Source organism: Thalassophryne amazonica, chromosome 10 (assembly GCF_902500255.1).
Source record: "Thalassophryne amazonica chromosome 10, fThaAma1.1, whole genome shotgun sequence".
In the NCBI taxonomy this organism is placed as follows: Eukaryota; Metazoa; Chordata; class Actinopteri; order Batrachoidiformes; family Batrachoididae; genus Thalassophryne; species Thalassophryne amazonica.
In genome coordinates, this window is record NC_047112.1 from 20,014,419 (window position 1) to 20,041,575 (window position 27,157).

Genomic DNA, 27,157 nt, shown 5'->3' on the forward strand with positions numbered 1-27,157 from the left:
CTGTAGCTGGTATTTTGGCCCATTCCTCCATGCAGATCTCCTCTAGAGCAGTGATGTTTGCGGCTGTCGCTGGACAACACGGACTTTCAACTCCCTCAACAAATTTTCTATGGGGTTGACGTCTGGAGACTGGCTAGGCCAATTCAGGACCTTGAAATGCTTTTTACAGAGCCACTCCTTCGTTGCCTGAGCGGTGTGTTTGGGATCATTGTCATGCTGGAAGACCCGGCCATATTGCATCTTCAGTGCTCTCACTGAAGGAAGGAGGTTTTGCCTTAAAATCTCACGATACATAGCCACATTCATTCTTCCCTTAACATGGATCAGTTGTCCTGTCCCCTTTGCAGAAAAACAGCCCCAAAGCATGATGTTTCCACCTCCATGCTTCACAGTAGATATGGTGTTCTTGGAATGCAACTCAGCATTCATCTTCCTCCAAACATGACTAGTTGAGTTTTTACTAAAAAGTTTCATTTTGGTTTCATTGGACCACATGATATTCTCCGAATCCTCTTCTGGACCATCCACATGCTCTCTGGCAAACTTCAGACGGGCCTGGACATGTGCTGGCTTAAGCACGGGGACACGCCTGGCACTGCAGGATTTGAGTTCCTCTCTGCGTAGTGTGTAGTCTTTGTTACTTTGGTCCCAGCTATCTGAATGTCATTCATCAGGTTCCTCTGTGTAGTTCTGGGATTTTTGTTCACTGTTCTCATGATCATTTTTACCCCACGGGATGACATCTTGTGTGGAGCTCCAGATCGAGGGAGATTATCAATGGTCTCCCACAGTTGATTTATTTATTCACACCAACCTGATTGACTATTGTTGACTCACTCTTCCCAGCCTGGTGCACATCTACAATTTTCTTCCTGGTGTCCTTCGACAGCTCTTTGGTCTTGGCCACGGTTGAGTTTGGAGTCTGACTGTTTGAGGCTGTGGACAGGTGTCTTTTATACAGATAACGCATTCCAACAGGTGCCATTAATACAGGTACACTGTATTAATGGAGGACAGAAGAGCTTCTTAAAGAAGAAGTTACAGGTCTGTGAGAGCCAGAAATTTTGCTTGTTTGTGGTTGACCAAATACTTATTTTCCACCATTATTTACAAATAAATTCTTTAAAAATCCTACAGTGTAATTTTCTGGATTTTTTTTCTCATTTTGTCTCTCATAATTGAAGTGCACCTAAGATGAACATTACAGACCTCTCTCATGTTTCTAAGTAGGAGAACTTGCACAATCAGGGACTGACTAAATACTTTTTTACCCCACTGTATATACATGTGATTTATTAGTTGCTTTTTAAATAAATAGGCAAAAAAAAAAAAACTTTTTCACATTGTCATTATGGGGTATTGTGTGTAGAATTTTGAGGAAAAAAGTAATTTCATCCATTTTGGAATAAGGCTGTAGTGTTGGAAAAAGTGAAGCGCTGTGAATACTTTCCAGACGTACTCTACATGTGTCCATGTGAGGGAAAAATTGAAAATCTATATGCAGAGTGTAAAAGATGCAATGAGATGTGTGATAATGTGAAAGATAGTAAGGAATTGCATCAGTGCCAAGTAGCCCCCAAACTGCAGGTATGGGCAAGAAGTGAGCCCACAGCCATGGCAAGCACCATATGGCACAGAGGAAACCCCCACCCCACCCCAAACCACCTTCACCCCATTTGGAGACAACATGCACAGCTGCAGCACCAGGTCCAATTTCATGCACCACCAGGAGGTTGACATGTTGCTATTTCAGTCAGGGCACTCAAGTGGGAAGTGTTCTGGCAAGGAAACAGATCTGCTTAAAATCTGCAAAAATTTATGGCAACAGCAATTCTCTGAGGTTCTTCTACCTCATCTCATCCATCCCATCAAGTGGACACAAAAGCCCCCCAGCACGACCCTACACTCAGCCCCAATACCAGAGATCACCACAGCTTTACCCACCTCATGGAGATTTGGTAGTGACTGGCAGACAAAATGTCCAACATCCTTTTCAGATGATCAGCCTTACACATATTCCCAGCCGGTCCAAAGGGACATTACAGCAAAGTCATCTCTCCGGACTGTAACTTCACTTGCTGTGACTGACATAGGATGTAGGTTTGGACAAAGGTAGTGTTTCAGTTCCTTTCTAAACAGGCCACTGATCAGTAACCGATGGTGTAACACCTGCCCAGATTCCTGTAATGCCACCTTCTCTACCCTCATGACCAAAGTCCACTTTCTCATCTTCCCTATAATTTCCACGAATTGCCAACATCCATCTTGCCTTGTGTCAACAACTGAGATTGTTGGTGGTGTAATGGTGTAGCAACTGTATGAAGGTGTCATGTCAGGAATGTTTCCAGTCCTTTGTGGAATCCATGTCTTGGAGAATAAAGCGGTTTTCAAGGCAAAAGGGGGTCCAACCCCAATACTATCATCGTAAATGAAATGTTCAGTAAATGTGTCAGAAGGCAGGCCTTCCATTACCCTTTAAAATGCAAAGTTTGAAATTCTGAATTTAAAATATGCTTCATAGACACATTTGGATTTTGAAAAACAAACAAAAAACCCTCAAATATAGTAAAACAGTTTTTAATGCTCACATGTGGTGGTTTTTGAGGTAATTTGACAAATTTGAAAAACAGAACAACAAAATGCAATATTCAGTTGGACTTGTGTGTCCCCTGCCATGACTTTTATCCTAAGAGAAGAAAACCCAGTAATCGCCATTGATTTTATGTGTGTGCTTGTGTGTGTCTGTGAACATCGTTAAATAAATTGCTGGCTGGATTTTTTTTTTTTGTACCAAATTTGGTCTATCTACTTTATATTACTTGGGCAGATATATTGATGGGACAAAGGTCAAGCTATAAACACATTTTCTGCAATATCTCCACAACTAGTAGTGCCGGAGACATGACCTAAAGTTTATATTGATGAGTAAAATATGTGACTGATTGGTGTCATGATGAAGTATCATAAAAGGAAGTCATGTTTGTTCAGAGTGGGTCCTTTGATGCCTTTAAATAGCAATTGCACTTTGTCTACATTCTGAAAACGTCACAAATGTAATTGAAACATTTACAACTGTTCACTGGTGTTACTGCTTCAGTTTTTTTTTTTTTTTTTTTAAGCACACTTTTCAGTTTGATCAGGTTTAAACAGTCAGACCAGGCTTTTTTTTTAAGTTACATTTTAAAATTGCAACGTTTAAACAATCGGGGAAATGTGCAGTTTTTTATAAAATTTTTTGCGGGGGCGTGGCAGGGGCCCAGATTGAGGTTTTGAAAACGAAAAATGTAAAAAAAAAATAAATAAATAAAAAAAATCAACACTATGTTTATAAAATGAAGTGATGCAGAATGTTAAATTCAATTTTTTATTGATTTTTTTCATTACAAAACAAAAGAACAAGCGTCAACAAAATTGACAATGACAGTGAGGACATTAACACGTGCAGTAAGAACAGGTGATGCAGAATGTTACAGTAATAACAACGATATTTATATCACAAACACGTGGACATTCTGGTTGTTATTACTCGTAATAAAGTGCAGAGGGGTCCGCTGAGTGGGTCACGTGGTTCAGTCACTTGTTGGCCGCGGACGGCTGCGCGCGATAATCCGCGCGCGTCACGGAAGTGCAGCAAGTCTGACAGCGCGTGCAGCCGCTGGTGTAAATAAATAACAAAATCAAAGACAACAAACAGATAAAGGGGACAGGCCGACAGTTTGTGGCGTTCGTTAAGCGGAGCCGCGCGTTAGGTTTTGAACATGGCCGGTTTAATGACGGCTTTCGGTAAGTACACACACGCCGTGGTCCGGGGAATCCCCGCGTCCCTGGCCAAGGAGGCGCTGAGGAGCAGCCAGGCGGAGGTGGACCTGGAGAAGGCGCGCAGGGAGCACGAGGCGTACGTGGAGGTGCTGAGGAGCAGGCTGGGGCTGGAGGTGGTCGAGCTGGCCGCCGACGAGTCGCTGCCGGACTGCGTGTTCGTGGAGGACGCGGCGGTGGTGTGCGGGGACACGGCGCTCATCACCAGACCGGGAGCCGCGAGCAGGAGGGCGGAGGTAAGAACGGCTTCCTGATTACACCCACCCAAAATCATCAAAGTTCAGACTCAGAGAGGAGAGGAGGGAGAAAGGAAGGAAGGAAGGAAGGAAGGAAGGAAGGAAGGAAGGAAGGAAGGAAGGAGTCGTGCCGTGGCTCCTCCCCCTTTCGTTGTGACGCAGAGGTGAATTATTAAAAAATAAGTGCTGATAGTTATTGTCTTTTTTTAAATCTGAATTTCAAACGTTTTATGCACCCATAGTTTTTTTTTTTTTTTTTTTAACTTGAAATCTATTGTCAGTGGGTCATCAGACAGTTTCACTTGAAATGTTGTTTTCCAACCAAAATCAAACTCGGTGAACTTTGGTTTAATGGCTTACACACATAGAAACAGTATCCACAAAACCATAAGGAAAAATACAGTTCTGAAAGAAACATGATCAAACTAGAGCACCGTGCTCACAGAGCGCAAACCTCCACCAACGCTACTTTCCAATTCCACAAATTTTTACCTTGGAAAAAAATTTCAAGGTCAAAGTCCAGTTAGAAGTGGCTTTTCATAAACTAAATTAGATGTGATCAAATGTCATTTTCAATATCAGGAGTATGTATTTAGTTCATGCACTCTTTTTTTTTTTTTGTCGTGTCAGTTTTTTTTTTTTTTTTACTTTTTCGGTTTCTGTGAATTCTTTTTCAGATAATTTTCACAGAACATTGATTATCTCTGTTGTGCACAATTTGACATTGCTTTTTGGCACTTGGTTTCTGACTGATAATTGGAAACAGGCATAAAATTGGAACTGTTTGAGGTTTGATCAACAGATAAACTCTGTTGTCAAAGCTAGTTTTTTCCAACTTCGCCTTTTGGCTAAAATAAAGCACTTTCTCAGTCGACGTGATCTTGAGACAGCCATTCATGCTTTCATCAGCTCCAGACTTGATTATTGTAATGCACTTTATTCGGGCATTAATCAGTCGTCTCTTGCACGTCTCCAATTGGTGCAGAATGCTGCTGCTCGTCTTTTAACAAACACTTTTAGACGGGAGCATATTACACCCATCCTGTACTCACTCCACTGGCTTCCAGTTAATTTTAGAATTGATTTTAAAATTTAAAATTTTAATGTTTGTTTTTAAAGCTATTTATGGCCTTGCACCTCCCTACTTCTCTGAAATTATAACTTTGCGCACCTACAGTAGGACATTAAGGGTGTCTGGCCAGCTTTACTTAGATGTTCCGAGGTCAAGATATAAATGCTGTGGTGATCATGCTTTCGTGGTAGCTGGCCCCAGACTGTGGAATGAGCTACCTCTTGAGTTATGTACTATTCCTGACCTAGCACTTTTTAAATCTAAGTTAAAGACTCATTTATTTAAACTGGCTTTTAACACTTAGTGGGGAGGTGACATGTTCTGTTTTTTTATGTGCTGTTTTAAAATTTAATTCTATATGTGTTTTATTTTGTGAATTTGTGTTTTTAATGTTAAGCACTTTGGACACCAGTCGGTGCTGTAAAGCGCTTTATAAATAAATGTTGATTGATTGATTGATTGACTTCCATCCAATCTCCTCCGTCCGTTGGTGGTGTAGGTAAATCCATAACTGAAAAATGAGAGTGATTGAGGCACTTTTGATTGAGATATAATATATAAATAATGAATGTTTACGAGTTCAATGGTACGAATATTTCATGAGGTGAAAGATGGACTGTTCCATTCAACGAGGCAAAGCCGAGTTAAACAGTGCATTTTGTGTAATAGTGCAATAGTGCATTTTGACAGCTGGATAAAATTTACCTGCAAATAAAATAGCAATTTTTCCACTTTAACATAGTAATTGTGATGTTATATTGTAGCAGATCCCTCCAGTTGTGCACATTTTGTGAGAGCTTTGTTTGGTATGTGGAATAACTGGTAGGTTTAGAACTGAGAGTCGTAATGAGCCAAACTGTCAGCCAAAATGAGTGAGTTTGGTAAGCACACAGTCAGAGTGTGGCCGTGTTGTAGAATGACAGTGAGAGCACGGTTGGGCAGCTTTGATGAAAGCTGCTGTCATTTCACATCAGTCACTTTGCATTGCACTCTGGTGCCAGTGGTCCCCATGCAGCCTCACTGGCAGTAGGGATATTGATTGAAAAGCTTGGCACCGATACCTTCAGCCACTACATTTCATTAACGCTGAATGTGGTGCAGGATGCATTTGCATGCACACAATCTGTATTCCAATTTTTTTCTTTTTTTTAAGCAGATTATGGAATCTGTCATGTTTTCTACAGCAGTATGTCTGACTTGGGGGTTTGCGTGTATTCTGCTCATTGTATTGGAGCCATCCACTTTGATGAATGAAGAATTTGTAAAACACGTAGTTTGAGCATACACGTTTGTAAGAATTAGACTGGGGTATGGCCTCAGCTGAGACCACATATTGATCTACATCTAGACTAGTAACTGGTGTGCTGATCATGGTATTACTGCACTTTATTGGCAAACTAACTCGGCTAACCTCAACCCCATAGAGAATTTATGAGGTGTTGTCAAGAGGAAGACGAGAGACACCAGACCCAACACAGACGAGGTGAAGGCCGCTATCAAAGCGACCAGGGTCTCCATATCGCCTCCATGCCATTGGCGCAGTAGTCCATGCAAAAGGAGCTCCATCCAAGTATTAAGTGCATAAATGTGCTACAGGCCATAATGATAAAAATTAAAGTTATAAGGATTTTAGTTTATATGTCTAGAATATATAAAATTTCACTTTCTGCAATAGTGACAAAAATGTTGAACTTTTTCACAATATTCTAGTTTTTTTGTGATACACTTAGCCTACATATGCTGGACTAGACTCTGAGTTATGAGCACATGGTTAGAACTCCGTAGATCTCTTAGCCAATCAGTGTACAGTTTGTTACAACTAGTTTAAAGGAAATCATCTTTTTTCACACTTTTAGGAGGAATTTCATCAATACACACATTTTTATATCATTCCAGTTGGGCTCATTTTACTAGATTTATGGCCCTTGATTAACAAATCAAGATTGTGTCAATTTCATGAGTGGGTGCCTGCATTCTGAAATAAACTACTCACATTTTTAGGAGGAATCTCATGAAACTTGGTACAAGTCCTTGTATGTATATCGTAATATTGTAATTGGCACATTTTGGCAGAGTTATGGCCCTTGATTAACAAACCTAGACACTGCCAGTTTCATGAGTTGATGTCTGCATTCTGAAATCAACTCCTCACATACACTCAACAAAAATATAAACACAACACTTTTGGTTTTGCTCCAATTTTGTATGAGATGAACTCAAAGATCTAAAACTTTTTCCACATACACAATATCACCATTTCCCTCAAATATTGTTCACAAACCAGTCTAAATCTGTGATAGTGAGCACTTCTTCTTTGCTGAGATAATCCATCCCACCTCACAGGTGTGCCATATCAAGATGCTGATTAGACACCATGATTAGTGCACAGGTGTGCCTTAGACTGCCCACAATAAAAGGCCACTCTGAAAGGTGCAGTTTTGTTTTATTGGGGGGGATACCAGTCAGTATCTGGTGTGACCACCATTTGCCTCATGCAGTGCAACACATCTTCTTCGCATAGAGTTGATCAGGTTGTCAGTTGTGGCCTGTGGAATGTTGGTCCACTCCTCTTCAATGGCTGTGCGAAGTTGCTGGATATTGGCAGGAACTGGTACACGCTGTCGTATACGCCAGTCCAGAGCATCCCAAACATGCTTAATGGGTGACATGTCCGGTGAGTATGCCGGCCATGCAAGAACTGGGACATTTTCAGCTTCCAAGAATTGTGTACAGATCCTTGCAACATGGGGCCGTGCATTATCCTGCTGCAACATGAGGTGATGTTCTTGGATGTATGGCACAACAATGGGCCTCAGGATCTCGTCATGGTATCTCTGTGCATTCAAAATGTCATCAATAAAATGCACCTGTGTTCTTCGTCCATAACAGACGCCTGCCCATACCATAACCCCACCGCCACCATGGGCCACTCGATCCACAACATTGACATCAGAAAACCGCTCACCCACACGACACCACACACGCTGTCTGCCATCTGCCCTGAACAGTGTGAACCGGGATTCATCCGTGAAGAGAACACCTGTCCAACGTGCCAAATGCCAGCGAATGTGAGCATTTGCCCACTCAAGTCGGTTACGATGACGAACTGGAGTCAGGTCGAGACCCCGATGAGGACGACGAGCATGCAGATGAGCTTCCCTGAGATGGTTTCTGACAGTTTGTGCAGAAATTCTTTGGTTATGCAAACCGATTGTTTCAGCAGCTATCCGAGTGGCTGGTCTCAGACGATCTTGGAGGTGAACATGTTGGATGTGGAGGTCCTGGGCTGGTGTGGTTACACGTGGTCTGCGGTTGTGAGGCTGGTTGGATGTACTGTCAAATTCTCTGAAACGCCTTTAGAGACGGCTAATGGTAGAGAAATGAACATTCAATACACGAGCAACAGCTCTGGTTGACATTCCTGCTGTCAGCATGCCAATTGCACGCTCCCTCAAATCTTGCGACATCTGTGGCATTGTGCTGTGTGATAAAACTGCACCTTTCAGAGTGGCCTTTTATTGTGGGCAGTCTAAGGCACACCTGTGCACTAATCATGGTGTCTAATCAGCATCTTGATATGGCACACCTGTGAGGTGGGATGGATTATCTCAGCAAAGGAGAAGTGCTCACTATCACAGATTTAGACTGGTTTGTGAACAATATTTGAGGGAAATGGTGATATTGCGTATGTGGAAAAAGTTTTAGATCTTTGAGTTCATCTCATACAAAATGGGAGCAAAACCAAAAGTGTTGCGTTTATATTTTTGTTGAGTGTATTTAGGATGAATTTTGTGAAAATTGGTACAACTCCTTGAAATGTTATCAGAATGTAGCAAGCACTTGCACAACCCCAATTCCAATGAAGTTGGGATGTTGTGTAAAATGTAAATAAAAACAGAATAATATGATTTGCAAATCCTCTTCAACCTATATTCAATTGAATACACTACAAAGACAAGGTATTTAATGTTCAAACTGATAAACTTTAATTGTTTTTGTGCACATATATGCTCATTTTGAAATGGATTCCTGCAACACGTTTCAGAAAAGCTGGGACAGTGGTATGTTTACCACTGTGTTACATCACCTTTCCTTCTAACAACACTCAATAAGCATTTGGGAACTGAGGACACTAATTGTTGAAGCTTTGTAGGTGGAATTCTTTCCCATTCTTGCTTGATGTACAACTTCATTTGTTCAACAGCCCGGGGTCTCTGTTGTCGTATTTTGCACTTCATAATGCGCCACACATTTTCAATGGGCAACAGGTCTGGACTGCAGGTAGTCCAGTCTAGTACCTGCACTCTTTTACTACGAATCCACGCTTTTGTAACACGTGCAGAATGTGGCTTGGCATTGTCTTGCTGAAATAAGCAGGGACGTCCCTGAAAAAGACATTGCTTGGATGGCAGCATGTGTTGCTCCAAAACCTGGATGTACCTTTCAACATTGATGGTACCATCACAGATGTGTAAGTTACCCATGCCATGGGCACTAACACACCCCCATACCATCACAGATGCTGGCTTTTGAACTTTGTGCTGGCAGCAGCCTGGATGATCTTTTTCTCTTTTGTCCGGAGGACACGACGTCCATGATTTCCAAAAACAACTTGAAATGTGGACTCATCAGACCACAGCACACTTTTTCACTTTGCATCTGTCCATTTCAAATAAGCTCGGCCCAGAGAAGGTGGCAGCATTTCTGGATGTTGTTGATGTATGGCTTTCGCTTTGCATGGTAGAGTTTTAACTTGCACTTGTAGATGTAGCAACCAACTGTGTTAACTGACAATGGTTTTCTGAAGTGTTCCTAAGCCCATGCGGTAAGATCCTTTACACAATGATGTCGGTTTTTAATGCAGTGCCGCCTCAGGAATCGAAGGTCACGGGCATTCAATGTTGGTTTTCGGCGTTGCCGCTTACATGTAGAAGTTCTCCAGATTCTCTGAATCTTCTGATTATATTATGGACTGTAGATGATGGAATCCCTAAATTCCTTGCAATTGAATCTTGAGAAGCATTGTTCTTAAACTGTTGGACTATTTTTTTCACGCAGTTGTTCACAAAGTAGTGATCCTCACCCCATCTTTGCTTGTGAAAAGCTGAGCCTTTTGGGGGTGCTCCTTTTATACCCAATCATGACACTCACAATTAGTGTCCTCAGTTCCAAAATACTTATTGAGTGTTGTTAGAAGGAAAGGTGATGTAACACAGTGGTAAGCATACCACTGTCCCAGCTTTTTTGAAATGTGTTGCAGGCATCCATTTCAAAATGAGTAAATATTTACACAACAATGAAGTTTATCAGTTTTAACATTAAATATCTTGTCTTTGTGGTATATACAATTGAATATAGGTTGAAGAGGATTTTTATATCATTGTATTCTGTTTTTATTTACATTTTACACAATGCCACAACTTCATTGGAGCAGCATTTGCCGGCGGGGATATGCTGTCAGAGCACTCTTGTTGTATGTAATATTTATTTAGTCATAGGTTCTGAAGCTTTTTATTCAGACTTGTAATTTGTCCATAAGGCATTGATGTCATTGTTGGAGCTGATCCCTGACAGTCGTATTGCTTAACTGAAAATTAATGGTGTTTAATATTGTACATCACAATAATCTAAATCCTATATGCTTATAGAGTTGTGATGCAAAAATAGTGCATTGTGCTTTCAGTGTGTGAATATGTGTCAGAGTTTATCAACGCGGGTGTGCTACATCTGTGGCTTCCTGGAGACCTGATGAATGCTTTTCCTGCCTGTGTGTGTGTGCATGTGTGCATGCGCGTTTAGTTTAAAATACATATACTAGATGTAGAGATGTGCTGCAGCAATTAAAATCTCCCATGCCTTGGTCAGTGAATGACAAGGTTTGAGTTTTAACACGTAATTACCTCTGACATTTCTACAGGTGTGGATCAAAACTGCACCACAAGACTGAATCTTAATGCTGTTTCTATGTGTCACAACCTCAAATTCATGCAAAGTCAAGACAGTCAGTGTTGATTTTCAGGAGTCAACAAATGTTCAGGAAGCCTTTAAATTGTGGGAGCCTGTTTTCTGATCTAAAAGATTAATGAACTTCTAACAGGAAAGCTATTATTTTTCTGTGTAATGCATGGCTCATCAGGTCCATGTTTTCTCAACATTAATTTGCGTTTTCCGTTTCTCATTCGGTGATGCCAATTTACTGCTAGAATTTGTTTATTTAATCTTATAATTAGAGGGAAGGAGTTGACTGTGTTTGTGTAAATGTTGAGTCAAGGTTTGTGAGTCACCCAGACAATAATGTGTTGGCAAATGAGTGCTATTCAGATATTGGCTTTGTAACTACATATTTATTGTTTATTAGATGCGTGACCTCCAAAATCACCCATTTACTTCAAGTCTTTAGAGCTTTCAGAAAATAGATTTAGTCTTAAATAGGGTATTGACCCAGTCAACCATAAAACAAGGAAATTGATGTGGCGATATTGAGGTGCACATATGGAATTTCGTGTAATGGTATACCATATTTCTTGGAGGATAAATAATGATCAAATCTATTCCACTGTGATTTAAAAGCCTTAGTCTTTATGGAAATGACGGCCTAAATGGACTACAGGCGGCAGTGTTGCATAAAAACACTCCAACAACAACAAGTCCATCTTAGTTATTGTAAAATACAAATCACTTATCTGATATTCAGTTTAACCAAAACAGGGAGACAGTATTCATGAACCAGTGCTGCAGTTATACAGCTGACCTTTAGACTGTTGCTGAATGTGAAGTCAGTTGAGTAATTGTAAATGCAAAAGTGCCTCAGTATCTTTGTGGTTATTTTATTTTGTGCCTCAGTTGTTTCAGAAAGTAGAGATTTAACAGTGTTTCTATAATATGTTATTATTTTTTTAAGACTAAAGCCCTGGTCCCACCGAATAATAAAGCCATGAATAATGAACCACGTTTGGTTTTGTCAGAAATTTCCTAATTGTACCCAGTTATGCTGTAAATTGTGACGACCAAGTCTGTCAGTCACATTTTTAATCAAAATATATGGATTTTATCAAAAAATGAGGGCGTTCGAGGTGTGATGCATGCATATCATACAACACTGAATAATATTTTAAGGTATGTTACAACCCCTGGAAATAATTATGGAATCACCGGCCTCGGAGGATGTTCATTCAGTTGTTTAATTTTGCAGAAAAAAAGCAGATCACAGACATGACACAAAACTAAAGTCATTTCAAATGGCAACTTTCTGGCTTTAGGAAACACTATAAGAAATCAGGAAAAATAATTGTGGCAGTCAGTAACGGTTACTTTTTTAGACCAAGCAGAGGGAAAAAAATATGGACTCACTCAATTCTGAGGAATAAATTATGGAATCACCCTGTAAATTTTCATCCCCAAAACTACCACCTGCATCAGATCAGATCTGCTTGTTAGTCTGCATCTAAAAAGGAGTGATCACACCTTGGAGAGGTGCACCAAGTGGACTGACATGAATCATGGCTCCAACACAAGAGATGTCAATTGAAACAAAGGAGAGGATTAGCAAACTCTTAAAAGAGGGTAAATCATCACGCAATGTTGCAAAAGATGTTGGTTGTTCACAGTCAGCTGTGTCTAAACTCTGGACCAAATACAAACAACATGGGAAGGTTGTTAAAGGCAAACATACTGGTAGACCAAGGAAGACATCAAAGCGTCAAGACAGAAAACTTAAAGCAATATGTCTCAAAAATCGAAAATGCACAACAAAACAAATGAAGAATGAATGGGAGGAAACTGGAGTCAACGTCTGTGACCGAACTGTAAGAAACCGCCTAAAGGAAATGGGATTTACATACAGAAAAGCTAAACGAAAGCCATCATTAACACCTAAACAGAAAAAACAAGGTTACAAAGGGCTAAGGAAAAGCAATCGTGGACTGCGGATGACTGGATGAAAGTCATATTCAGTGATGAATCTCGACTGTGCATTGGGCAAGGTGATGATGCTGGAACTTTTGTTTGGTGCCGTTCCAATGAGATTTATAAAGATGACTGCCTGAAGAGAACATGTAAATTTCCACAGTCATTGATGATATGGGGCTGCATGTCAGGTAAAGGCACTGGGGAGATGGCTGTCATTACATCATCAATAAATGCACAAGTTTACTTTGATACAAGTATTTTGGACACTTTTCTTGTCCCATCAATTGAAAGGATGTTTGGGTATGATGAAATCATTTTTCAAGATGATAATGCATCTTGCCATAGAGCAAAAACTGTGAAAACATTCCTTGCAAAAAGACACATAGGGTCAATGTCATGGCCTGCAAATAGTCCGGATCTTAATCCAATTGAAAATCTTTGGTGGAAGTTGAAGAAAATGGTCCATGACAAGGCTCCAACCTGCAAAGCTGATCTGGCAACAGCAATCAGAGAAAGTTGGAGCCAGATCGATGAAGAGTACTGTTTGTCACTCATTAAGTCCATGCCTCAGAGACTGCAAGCTGTTATAAAAGCCAGAGGTGGTGCAACAAAATACTAGTGATGTGTTGGAGCGTTCTTTTGTTTTTCATGATTCCATAATTTTTTTCCTCAGAATTGAGTGATTCCATATTTTTTCCCTCTGCTTGGTCTAAAAAAGTAACCGTTACTGACTGCCACAATTTCTTTTCCTGATTTCTTATAGTGTTTCTTAAAGCCAGAAAGTTGCCATTTGAAATGACTTTAGTTTTGTGTCATGTCTGTGATCTGCTTTTTTTCTACAAAATTAAACAACTGAATGAACATTCTCCGAGGCCGGTGATTCCATAATTTTTGCCAGGGGTTGTATAATAACATCACAAAATACAATTTGCTTAGGAATAGCACTGATTATATGAACTTCACATGATTTTTCGAACCTTATTGGTCACAGCAATATCCTGGAAAATGTGTTTTCCAGGCTATATATATATTTTTTATCTTGACTGATCTGTTTCATGTGGAAACACCTCATATTTTTCGAGACTAAATGTCACACCGGAGTAGCAGCATTTGTCCAATAATGTCATGAAGAGAAAAACATGGATGTCACATTGGTGTATAAATCACATTTGTTTTTGAAATATGGTGCTACTGTTGAATGCAACCAGATGCAAAATTAATTTAATTGGCACATTATTTATAACGCAAGCACAGCGGTAGTGAGCAGAAGTTAATGGGCTAATGTTATTTGACGAGGCACAAAGAACTTGAGTAGACTGTTTCTGTTTGCCACTGAGCAGCAGAGCAAAACACCTCCATGTTTGTGCATGTTTGCCTCACTTCTTAATTGATTATATACTTTTAAAACATTATATTTGGCCTTACTTTAGCCAAGGCCCCTCCTCATTTCTGTGCCAGCTGTCCCACAAACTCCAAACTGATGATGTGCCAAGTCAAACGAAGTTTATTCCCTCTCTTTATTGAAGAGCATGGGCTTCCTGTTTGAGAGCATGATTTATTAATTTCACTTGTTCTCTAATACCCAGCACATCATCCTCATTCATATCTCCATCTTCTTTTAAGGGGGTTGGCATCCAGCATAATGGTGTGTCAGTGCCACATTCTGCTCTTAAGTGTGGAGCAGATACTACTTCATTTAGATTATTATACAGGAGGGCAATTCCAGCAAAAAGGTAACATGGCAGGTGAAATTTCAAAATGTAAATATCACATCAAATACCACTTGGTTATGTCCTTTGGGTACCCAAGTACGAGAAACACGAGGATTTCTACCAGTTCAGCCGACCTTAGGTTTTTGGCTGCAAATCTCATTTTTGCCCCAACAAAACAGCAAGTTTCAAGCCCAAAACACAGTTTTTCTTCCTCATTGTATTACAAAGTCCTGAGCTTAATACAGAATTTTTAACTATTTTCTGTTAGTATTCTTATTAGAGTAATGAGAACAACATATTAATTTCAAAAGTAAGCCTTGTGTTTTTTAGCCTGGGCGACGAAAATGAGGTAGTCCTTCTAGGTAACGTGAGTAACAAAAATGATGAACTTTTTCCTAGTTTGACAGTGCTGGTAGATATGACAGCCAGATTCCTGCATTCTTCTCTTCCACCCTGAATTACTGTATTCCTCATAGCCTTTGGGCAGAAGTGCTTCAAAATCTGTAACGTGAGTAACGTCTAGTGTAATGTGAGTAACACTCACTTCATCACTGAACCACTAAGTTACTCAGCCAACTCGTTATTGTTTTAACATATAGGTGGCAGCCAATTAGCTATTGTTTTAACTTTGAGACATAGGTGGCAGGTTGTTTTCCCACAGTGCAATAGGTGATACATGTCATTCCTGTATGGTGGGAGAAATTGAATCTGTGTCATGTCATAACAAATTTTAATCCAGCGACAAACAAACAAACATAGTAGAGAAGCTTGAATCTTTGACTGGACTGGGTTGTTTGATGCGAGGACGTTTTGCTTCAAATCTCAGAAGTTTCCTCAGCTAAAATTCTTGCTGTGGTAGTCTGACTTCTGTCTTGACCCTTGTAGAGAAGAACAAACAGAAGCCACAAAAGCTGGAGTTTTAAACCTAACCAGACCCCTCCTACTGAGAGGCAGACTGCTATTGGCTAGTGACTAAACAATTGCTTTAATTAGCACCTATTGTGCTCTAGTTAGCACCCTCCTAATGACAGGGTAGCTGTCCCTCCTAATGATGGGACTGACACCTCTCCTGACGGCTCACCTGACGGCTCTCCGGATGACATGAATGACTCATTACCATGAACAAAAGACTGAAACTGCTTTGACCTTAGTACCCCATCCGGTTGTTAAGCTCTGACGTAACGCATCACGTGATAAATCTGTTTCCGGGTCCAAAGACCTCCAAGTTTCTAATTAAAGTTATGTCTGTTTGATCATTTTAAGGATTTACAGTTTAAGTTTAGTATGTGTTTACATTGTGCGCAAACCGCCGTCCCTCCCTTCTCCGCCTCCACCTCCGTTAACCGCATTCGTCTGGTTCTGTGGTCAGAACACTTAATAAAACTTTTTTATTATGCACAGGTAAAATATACATGTCTGTTTGTTAATAAAAAATACTTTATTACAATAAACAGGACGTTAAAGTGCAAACTTCACTTTCTCCCCGAACGACATGAACAGGAAGCGATCACAGCTCGCAGCAACTCCCATTGAAAATAACGGAGAAACGACCTGAGCATCTGACATTTTTACATAAAACAAATGCAGTAACAACGTATAAAATCCCAGTTAATATATCCAGGAGAGTTTTAGGCACAATATACAAAGAGTTTTATGTTGCGATGTTAATGCTGTTGTCCGTGTGCAACGGTGTAAGAGCAGCCTGATCAGATCGTCTCAGTGCAGTTCTCAATGTTAATGACAGCGCACCTTTTTTGTTTGCAGCCGGAAGTTGAAAATCACATGATGCGTTACGTCACACTTAACAACTGGATTGTAAACAGGGGACAAAGCGTGTCTCAGTCCCCCTCCCCAGTTAAGGCTGGGTTTCAACTGTTTCACATACAATGCCTCCTTCACCCCTCTCTTAAATAATTTCTTCTCTCTGGCTAAGATTTAACTTCCTTGTCCTCAAATGTGTGGTTAGTGTCTTTAAGGTGGAGATGAAACTGCAGACTGAGGTCCACTGGCGCCCTCTCTACCGTGCTGGTATAGCCTTTTGTGTAACGGCTGCTTAGTCTCACCTATGTAGTGTTCGTTACAGTTTTTCTGACATCTGATAGAATACACTACATTACTCTGTTTGTAACTAGGGATCCTGTCCATAGGGTGAACTAATTTCTGTCTCAAGGTGTTAACAGGTTTAAAGTAAAATGGGATTTGTGCTGTGTGAAGATCCTCTGTAGTTTTTTCCCCTACTCCTGCTAAATAAGGGAGTAGGGGAAAATCCCAAAATCCCTTTTTGATTGATGAAGATGTTGTGAAAGAGATACGAAGGGAGTATCAGGAACTCAGAAAGATACTCGACTGGACTTTCTTGTACAGGACTATTGACGTTGTATTTCCATGGTTGATGGACAAGATTGATCAATGATCGTGGGGTGGTGTTGGGGGGGGAGGGCTAGTCAACAGTTTTCACAGAGTTACTAATTGCTTACTTGGCAGTCTTCACTTCAAAAACTTAAGGTTTTAATGCACTGCAGTGTTCTTGGTGAACATGTAACGTGAGTAACGTAACGTGAGTAACACGACTTTTATTCTTTTTAATGTCTATAAAGACAAATGTTAGTTAGTCTGTTCCAATTTGTTTGTTCTTTTGAAGAGGTTATTAATAAAGGTTTAAACTATAATAGATCATTTTGCTCTGTCCTCTGTAGTTTAACAAGAAGGTGAAAGCAAACTTAAGTTAAAAAAGCCATGTGATTTTTGCATAATGTGAGTAACGGTGACAAAATGTGCCCAACAAGGACAATGAAGAAAGATCTTTCTCATGTTGTGTTATGTGGATGTAGAGACTGGTGTTTAGTATTCACCATGAAAAAATACAAATGTTCAGTCCAGTCATACAAGAGGGAGATACCTTTATTCAAGCATCTGTTGTTTTAAATGTAATGTGAGTAACGCTGGAATTGCCCAGGAGCACCTTGTCAAGTATATGTTTACATCATGTGGGCATAGATGATAATGCAGTTTTTTGACACACTAACCAAACAAACTAACCAAACAAGTTAAAAAGAACAAAACAAAACGCAACTTATAGTCTGGAAAATAGCGTAAGTCGAGGTTTGATAAAAATCTGCTCACCTCTTTCCAAGTTACGTTGCATAGAGCTTCATATGAGAGATTACAATTCCTTTGTGTCACTGTGACCTACATTGTCAGAAACATGGTCTGAGGTTCATGTAAATATTCATTTGTCAATAGATTTAAAATCATACTAAATTAATGATCTCTCCAGAGTTGTTCAACCAGATTCAGGTCTGGGCTCTGGCTGGATCACTCAAGGACATTCACAGAGTTGTCCTGAAGCCACTCCTTTGATATCTTGGGTGTGTGCTTAGGGTCACTGTCCTGCTGAAAGATGAACCGTCGCCACAGTCTTAGGTCAAGAGCGCTGTGGAGCAGGTTTTCATCCAGGATGTCTTTGTACATTGCTGCATTCATCTTTCCCTCAATCCTGACTAGTCTCCCAGTTCCTGCTGCTGTTAAAACATCCCCACAGCATGATGCTGCCACCACCATGCTTCACTGTAGGGATGGTGCCTGGTTTCCTCCAAACATGACGCCTGGCATTCACACCAAAGAGTTCAATCTTTGTCTCATCAGACCAAAGAATTTTGTTTCTCATGGTCTGCGAGTCCTACAGGTGCCTGTTGGCAAACTCCAGGTGGGCTGCCATGTGCCTTTTACTAAGGAGTGGCTTCCGTCTGGCCACTCTACCATACAGGCTTGATTGGTGAATTGCTGCAGAGATGGTTGTCCTTCTGGAAGGTTCTCCTCTCTCCACAGAGGAATGCTGGAGCTCTAACAGAGTGACCATTGGGCCACTTCCCTGATTAAGGCCCTTCTCCCCCGATCACTCAGTTTAGATGGGTGGCCAGCTCTAGGAAGAGTCCTAGTGAATCCAAAGTTCCTTCATTTATAGATGATGGAGGCCACTGTGCTCAATGGGACCTTCAAAGCAGCAGAAATGTTTCTGTACCCTTCCCCAGATTTGTGCCTCGAGACAATCCTGTCTCTGAGGTCTACAGACAATTCCTTTGACTTCATGCTTGGTTTGTTCTCTGATATGCACTGTCAACTGTGGGACCTTATACATAGACAGGTGTGCCTTTACAAATCATGTCCAATCAACTGTATTTACTCCAGGTGCACTCCAATTAAGCTGTAAAAACATCTCAAGGATGATCAGTGGAAACAGGATGCACCTGAGCTCAATTTTGAGCTTCATGGCAAAGGCTGTGAATACTTAAATATACATTTTTTTTGTTTGTTTGTTTTGTTTTAATAAATTTGCAAAAATCAAGAATGCTTTTTTCACATTGTCATTATAGGGTATTGTGTGTAGAACTTTGAGAGGGGAAAATGAATTTCATCCATTTTGGAATAAGGCTGTAACATAACAAAACGTGAAAAAAGTGTGAGTACTTTCTGGATGCACTGTACATATTTTACTACATTAATCATTTTCTGTCCGAGTTAGCTGTTGAAAACACCTCTAATCACTTCCAGAATCACAGAGGAACGCTCCAGCTGCGCACTGAATGAGGTGGAGAAAGCATTTGGAGCAGTCTAAAAAGGTAATTGTCAAGTTAATATTGTAATGGCTTGGTAAAACAGTTGCACGTTGTTTCCTTCTTGTGTGTAGCTGTAAAAGTATGTTTGTGATAGATTTAACATCTCGTTATAATCGTTCAGACGAGTTGCACTCTGATGCGGTACGCTGATGCAATCACTTGCACTGTTCACTTCTATACTCGGCTTGATGAACTGCATGTAGTGTTGGCGAGTAGATCGCACAACGTTCACTACCACTTCACGTTTGTTGCACAACATTTATGTGTGAAAGATGTTTTTAACATTTCAAAATTCTCTTTGCGCAGTTGCACGCACCGGTGCCCCTGTCACATTCAGTCTACACCCATTAACGACGAGTTTACTGTCCTGCATGACACAGTGTGCGCATCAAAGTCATGCAAGCGTCAGGGGGGCTTCACTCTGCTTGCAAGTGAGAGCTTCAACATAAGTGGCTCAGATGAGTTTTCTCTGCAGGCCCTCGGGCTCATTCTGTGACAGTGAAAAGCTCATCAAGCTGCTGCTTCTCCACATTTACTAGATGAGGTTGTTAACATCCATCTCAACTGCACTACAAAGCCAGTTTTCCTACTTCCTTCATGCATGGTGAGATGTCACATTTAACTGTGCATAATTTTAGACTTTGGAAAAGCCAAGGCATGAACTGTATACAATACAGTGAGTGAATAAACTCATACATAGGATGCCATCACCTCCAGTATAATGCCAGAATAAATGATAATAATCAATACTCTACTTGGTAAAGTGGAGGGTCTTTAATGAGTCATGGTGGAACCTGTTCATGCTGAAAGTTAAACACTTGTGAGATGCACTTATTCAGGATGTCCAATTCAAATTTGGTGAAAATCAGATAAGTTTTGTTCAAGATATCATGGGAGCAAGAAAGCCAATACAGGTCTTCTGTATCTGTAATGGGTTATAATAGATGCATTTCCACATTAGCAGAAAAACCAAGCTGAGTGCACAAGTTAACATTGCAGAGCTCTCATTAGCTTAATGGCAAAGATGGCACAGTTCCTTCACACTTTCTCTACCTGTTGTAGCAGTCGGAGAAAAGGTCCCCCTGTCTGAACATGTTGCATCACAATTATTCATCATAGTGAATTTGCACATTTCGGCAAGACAGCAATACTGTGTATGCCTAAATCTCAATGGGCAAATAAATGGTTGTATTTCAGAGTCTAGGATCCCAGCTTGCACATACACAGTGCACTCAGGCAGTGTGTCATATTTGGGTTGATTTGTCTACATTGTAAAATATCTCACCATGTTTGTACTCTGATCAGGGAGAAAACACATCGGGCTGTTTGTATTTGTCAAAGGTTTTGAGCTTGTTCAACCCTTTTCCACTGTACATTTTCACACTCTTAATTATCTGTAGTGTAAATGGGGCTTAGGGTATTAGATAAATTCTCTGTCTTACCATGTAGTCTCTTACACAGTAAGTATTGCCTAAATGTTTAACACCCTGTCTCTGGAAAGCAAAGCCCTAGAAGGTCTGTGTTTCAGTGTAGGGTTGGAAACTGAATGGAAATTCTGTTACACAGACACAATATTTAGGTAATTTTATTATTTTTTTTAACAGCTCGTAATATTTAGCTTGAGTTGCAGGAGTTTATATGTCCTTGCAGGCCCCTTTCCACTCATGCTTCATGTCACTGCCCCAAAACTAACACCAGACAGCACAGAAGCCTTGTTTTGACGAGACAGGCTACAGATGCAGTTTCCTTGTCATGCTCCTTGCTCTTACGACTTCCCTTACGGAAACAACCTGGTTTCCTTCAACAGGATTTGACATCTTTGTGTCAGTAAGGGAGGAGGGTGAACCAAACTGGAACGCACCAGTTGTATGTGAGATTGAGCCAACGTGCTGTACCCAAAAGTCACATTCCTTCCACATTTAACCTGCCCTTCCTCTAACTGTTTGTCTGTCTGACTCTTCATCTGGCAAGGTCATTCACAGCATCACTGCTTGTCTTCTGTCTCTCTCACTCACTTGAAAGGTACTGTTTTTTTTTTGTTTTTTTGTTTAACTTTTATTGCATTTTCAGGACAAAGGGAGAAGGGGAGAGGAGAGGAAAAAAGTAAAAATAATGGTTGCTCAGGGTTCTACAGCAGTACAAAATTAGAAGTATCTATGCAAAAAACAGGTTACATTTGGCAAGGTATGAATTCCATTTTCCCAATCTTTTAAGCCTTTTTCAATTCTTAATCTCAAGGGGTAAATAAATTGTTCTGTTCAATATATTTCGTCCACCATTGCAGTCCCGCCATCCTTTGATGGTGAGTTTACCTGCAGCTACTTCCACGTGATGGCTTTCTTGCTTGCAGCCAAGATTATTTTATAAAGGTATTTATCTTGAGATTTCAGTCCATCTGGCATCTTGCCCAGGAACATGGTGAGAAAACAACAACTAAATTCAATCCCAAAAATTGTCCTTATTCCTCTGGTCAGCTCTTGCCAATATGAATGAATTGGAGGTCATTCATTCAAATATATGGCCAAAATATATGAATGTGGTCAGCCTTGGGTGAGCCACATTTTCGCCATCTGTCCCTGGGACGCTTGCCTCTTAAGGCCCCTTCACACATAACGCAAAAGTCGCAGAAACCAGAAGAAAATCATTGAACCAAAAACGAAATGGAGAACCACGAGACATTCCACCTGCTGTCAGGAGGGACGCACGGTCGGACAGGTGTGCACGATACCGCGGTGATGGTTTTGTGCACGCTCGTGTTTGTGTGCATGAACACAGTGCGAGCACATGAGAAGTTGCGTGCACACACCACTGGAGCAAAAAATGGATAAAACACCACAATTTATGGACACAGACAAAGAAACCAGATGTCTGTACAGCATGTTAAGTACGGCAGCCCGTAAAGCAATCACCAAAAAGTGGATGAGCTCCCACGCTCCATCTTTAGAGGACTGGCACAGGATTGTTTACGGACTATTCACAATGGAACGAATTACATTTTCCAGGAGATTACAATCGGACAAATTCGAAGAGGTTTGGAGCAAATGGAGGAGTTACATTTCTGCCAGGCATCCTGAATTTGTATGACACTCTGTATTCTCATTTTAAATTGAATGTTTTGAATGTTGTTTTTTTAAGTACACCCCTGCATGTTCTTTGCTCTATGTTCTAAAATTTTTTTTGTGTGTGTATCTCTGTAAAAATATTTTGTTAAACTTTAAAAAAAAAACCCCAAAAAAACCCCACAATTTATAATACATAATTCCTGCTATAAAGAGCGGATTTAGCCTCCGCCTAGACGTGCACCAGGAAGTAATGAAATGACGTGGATTGCTGTTCTCTCTTTCATGTTTTACATGAATTACTTGATGCGCTCATCTCATGAAGAGCCGGCCGGTTCGTGTTGTGAACACATCAGCCGGTATGGCGTGTCGAGTGCGCAGTGATCCGCTGCAAATGTGATCCGATGCAAATGTGATATGTGTTTTAATTATTACAATGTTGGGAAATCCTGCAGTGATGCACTTTTTTTCCTAAATTATCAACAAACAAGCAAATATTTGTGAAATATTTAGTTTATTGGCTTATCCAAAGGAATTTGTTTTCCTTCAGACTAGCAGTTAGGTTGTTGAAATAGCAAAGTGTAGAATTTTTTGTCAGGGGTCCCCCTTCACTTTGCAGCAGTCTTCATACAGTTCAGTTCAATTTATTACATTATATAGTGCCAAATCACAACAAAGCTGCTCAAAGCCCTTCACACAAGTAAGGTCTATATTTTTTATACCAAATTATTATGTAATTCTTCAGTGTTGTCATGTCTAGGAGCATGCACTGATGCCATGCATGGCTGCCTCTACCACACCATGTAACCACCTTAGATCCTGAATGAGAAATACCCAAGCAGACAAATTTTACTTATCCACATCATGAAAACTAAAATCTTTCTGTTGTAGGCAAATGATACATATGCATCACTTTGGCCTTCTGCAGCTGCTGAGACCCTCAACACTGAGGCACATGTGTGCTGGATCATGCACAGAGAAATCTGTCGTATTGCCTTGGATCCTAGTTGGCAACCACTTGGGCAAATGACCGATCCATTCCCACCTCTTAAAAGAATTCACCACTCTTTTGCATCCAGGTGATACACAGGCATCACTTGGCCCTCTGCAACCACTGGGGTCCTCACCACATGGAGAGAATGTGTTAGCTGACGTTTCCTCACAATGCAAGTGAAACTGCTCCTCTTGGTCTTCCTAAGTAACCATTCATTTGACACAAAGAGTGCCTAAGATAATTTTAAGACAGGAAGCCTCAGGACTTTGTTCTCCTGCAAAGATATCTGCATCTCCAAACACCTCTGCCCAAAGACCTCATGATTCTATAAGCTCCTCACAGGCATCTCTTGATCTCAAAGGCAGAGGATCCCGAGATGTGAATGCCACTGCCAAGATAAGGTCAACACTTTGACGTAATACAGATTATTATCTTCTGTTTTCATTGCTGTCAGCACTACTGGTTAGTTTTACCTCTGAAGCTGCATGGATGCTTGTTAAAGACAGTGTAAGTTGGGCATTTTACCCTCTGGGGCACTTCACAGTATATCAGCCCCGCTGGATGACTGGGTCAGCCTCAGCCAACTCCGTGGATGTTTGAATGTCTGGCTTAGTTTGTCAGACAGAAGAGTGGCAGTAGGAGGAAGTTGACCAGCCGTGGTGGTGTCGAGAAAAGTCATGTTGAGGTCAAAGAATACACAGCACAAGGTGATATAATACCCTTTAACTTATTTTGTAACTTGACAGTTTTTTGATAAAGATTTAATTCACTATTTCAAATAATGTCATCTTTGTACAGTACAGGGTTAAATAACTTGAGATGCAGTGAATTTTGGAGTGACTCACAGTGATACATTAGATTATATAATTTAGGATTTTTTTTTATGTTCATAAATTACTTAAAATGCTTTTGGTACTGAGATGGATGGATGCTTGCATTTGTTGCCCTCACTTAACTAAACAAATACTTCAATATTAATGCCATAACTGCTTCTGCCACATTTGGCTGTGCTTTGTAAACACAGTAGAAATCATTTATCACTAATTGACATAAATCCCTCCAAGCGTAAAGGCATTTATAATCTCTCTTCCTCCCACATTCACTTTTGTTCTCTGGCAGTGATCTAAATATTGAACATCAGCTTCATTGACTACAGGCGATATGGGGACAAGAAGAATATTTTATATCTTGCACTCTATATCCATCAGCCTCGGTTGTTTGTTCATTTGGCAGTTTGACTGAAAACATTGTTTTCCAACAATGATCAAGTAAAATGACTTTATTTACCACCAGGCTTTTTATTACAGGTGGCTGTGGTATATGAAAGTGATCCTTCCCAAAGAAGGAGAATCTGTGTCACCCAACCCGTTTGGAAGGAATGTTCTTGATGCCAACTGTGGCCATGGTGTTAATGCACCCAAGACTTGACAGTCTTGTAGGTGATCCAAACTGTCTTCAAGTCGTGCCGTAGCTGTACTCCACATTTTGAAGGATAATGGAGGGTTTTTATGGGTGAATAACTGCCTCTTGCAGCCATCTTTTTGGATTTCAAGAACGTGGCTGTCAAAGTTATGTGCGAGGAGTTGCATAGCTTCATGCTAAAGTGCATCCGGAAAGTTTTTATATTGCTTCACTTTTTCCACATTTTGTTATGTTACAACCTTATTCCAAAATGGGTGAACTTCTATTTTTTCCCAAAAAATTCTACACACAACACCCCATAATGACCATGTGAAAAAAGTTTTTTTAATACTGTTTTGCAAATTTATTAAAAATAAAACAACTGTGAATTTACATGTACAATACAGGGTGGGCCAATAAAATGTTACCACTTTTTTAATTTGTACAATTTCCAAAATAACAAAGATTTCTTTTTCATTTTCAGGAATATCAGTTCTCGAAAATGAAAAAGAAATTCGGAGAATCCCTCTTGAGATGTGTGGCAATGTCATCACAAACTTCAATGTGTGTGTTGCAGGTGTAATCCAAAGAAGAGGAGCATGGATTGAACATGTCATCAATTATTGAACTGTGTGGAAAACAAGAGACAAAGTGGGAAACCTTTGGTATCAAATGTTAACTGGATGCTTCTGTTACAAGTCTGTAAATGAAATTTTCGAATAGGTTCTCATTTCAAAAACTTGTGTACGATCAAAAGTGGTAACATTTTATTGGCCCACCCTGTAAGTATTCACAGCTTTTGCTCAATACTTTGTTGATGCACCTTTGGCAGCAATTACAGCTTCAGGTCTTCTTAAATATGATGCCATAAGCTTGGTGCACCTATTTTTTGGGCAGTTTTGCCCATTCCTTTTTGAAGTACTTCTCAAGCTCCCTCAGGTTGGACGCGTCGGCGCACAGCCATTTTCAAATCTCTCCACAGAGATGTTAAATCAGATTCAGGTCTAGGCTGTGACTGGGCCACTCAAGGACATTCACAGAGTTGTCCTGAAGCCACTCCTTTGATATCTTTGCTGTGTGCTTAGGGTCATTGTCCTGCTGAAAGATGAATCATTACCTCAGTCTGAGGTCAAGAGTGCTCTGGTTTTCATCCAGGATGTCTCTGTACATTGCTGCATTCATCTTTCCATCAAACCTGACTAGTCTCCCACTTCCTGCCACTGAAAAACATCCCCACAGCATGATGCTGTCACCACCATGCTTCACTGTAGCGATGGTGCCTGATTTCCTCCAAACATGATGCCTGGCATTCACACCAAAGAGTTCAATCTTTGTCTCATCAGACCAGAGAATTTTGTTTTTCTTGGTCTGAGAGTCCTTCAGGTGCTTTTTAACAAACTCCAGGTGGGCTGCCATGTACCTTTACTAAGGAGTGGCTTCTGTCTGGCCACTCTTCCATACAGGCCTGATTGGTGGATTGCTGCAGAGACTGTTGTCCTTCTGGAAGGTTCTTTCTTCTCTCTCCACAGAGGACTGCTGGAGCTGTGACAGTGACCATCAGGTTCTTGATCACCTCCCTTACTAAGGCCCTTGTACCCCAATCGCTCAGATTAGACTTGCAGTCAGGTCTACGAAGAGTCCTGATGGATCTGAATTTATTAAATTTACAGATGATGGAGACCATTGTGCTCATTGGGACCTTCAAAGCAGCACAGTTATTTCTGTACCCTTCCCCAGATTTGTGCTTTGAGACAATCCTGTCTCAGAGGTCTACAGACAATTCTAATTACCGTATTTTCCGGACTATAAGTCGCACTTTTTTACATGTTTTGGCAGGGGGTGCGACCTATACTCCAGAGCGACTTATAAATGAAAAATATACCGGTAGATTCTCAGTTAATTTACCGTAATAAAACAATTTTCCGTGACAGAGTCGCTCTATGTTTTAAAATGGCCGGAAATGCAATGCATCATGGGCACTGTAGTATGGCAGCCGTCCTATAGGTCACGCTGGTCGCGATAACCAATCAGAGAACAGAACATTGGACGCGTATTCCTCACTTCACCCAGACAATGATTGTGAAACAGCGTGTGAAGCAGACGAACACGGTGCTTATTCCGGGAGGGCTAACAAAACAGCTTCAACCCTTGAATATCAGTGTGAGCAGAGTTGATGCTCAGAGCTGTGTGGGATCACTGGGTGAGCGACGGCAGAGGATTAGCATCTGCACTTGGAAGGAGCTGGCTTCGACACCACAGGGAGGTCATGAGCTGCGCAGGTAGGTGCTGCATGGTTCGGCTCGCAATGTGGTCCGCAAAATGCAAACATATCCATAGGTAAAA

At 40.7% G+C, this 27,157-nt stretch overlaps 1 protein-coding gene and 1 long non-coding RNA gene across 2 annotated transcripts in view; one reads left to right on the top strand and one right to left on the bottom strand.

Annotated features, from left to right (window-relative positions):
• Nucleotides 1–619: 619 nt before the first annotated feature.
• On the bottom strand, nucleotides 620–17,680 carry LOC117518407. Its single transcript, XR_004562975.1, has 3 exons — nucleotides 17,508–17,680; nucleotides 15,150–15,153; nucleotides 620–632 (listed from the first exon to the last, which is right to left on the bottom strand). It is a non-coding gene; the product is annotated as an uncharacterized LOC117518407 (long non-coding RNA).
• ddah1 (dimethylarginine dimethylaminohydrolase 1) overlaps nucleotides 3,636–27,157 on the top strand; it is a 185,241-nt gene continuing 161,719 nt past the window's right edge. The window contains exon 1 of the mRNA XM_034179520.1: nucleotides 3,636–4,052. Coding sequence (XP_034035411.1) covers nucleotides 3,759–4,052 — 294 coding nt within the window. The 5' untranslated portion in view covers nucleotides 3,636–3,758. The remainder of the gene's footprint in view (nucleotides 4,053–27,157) is intronic.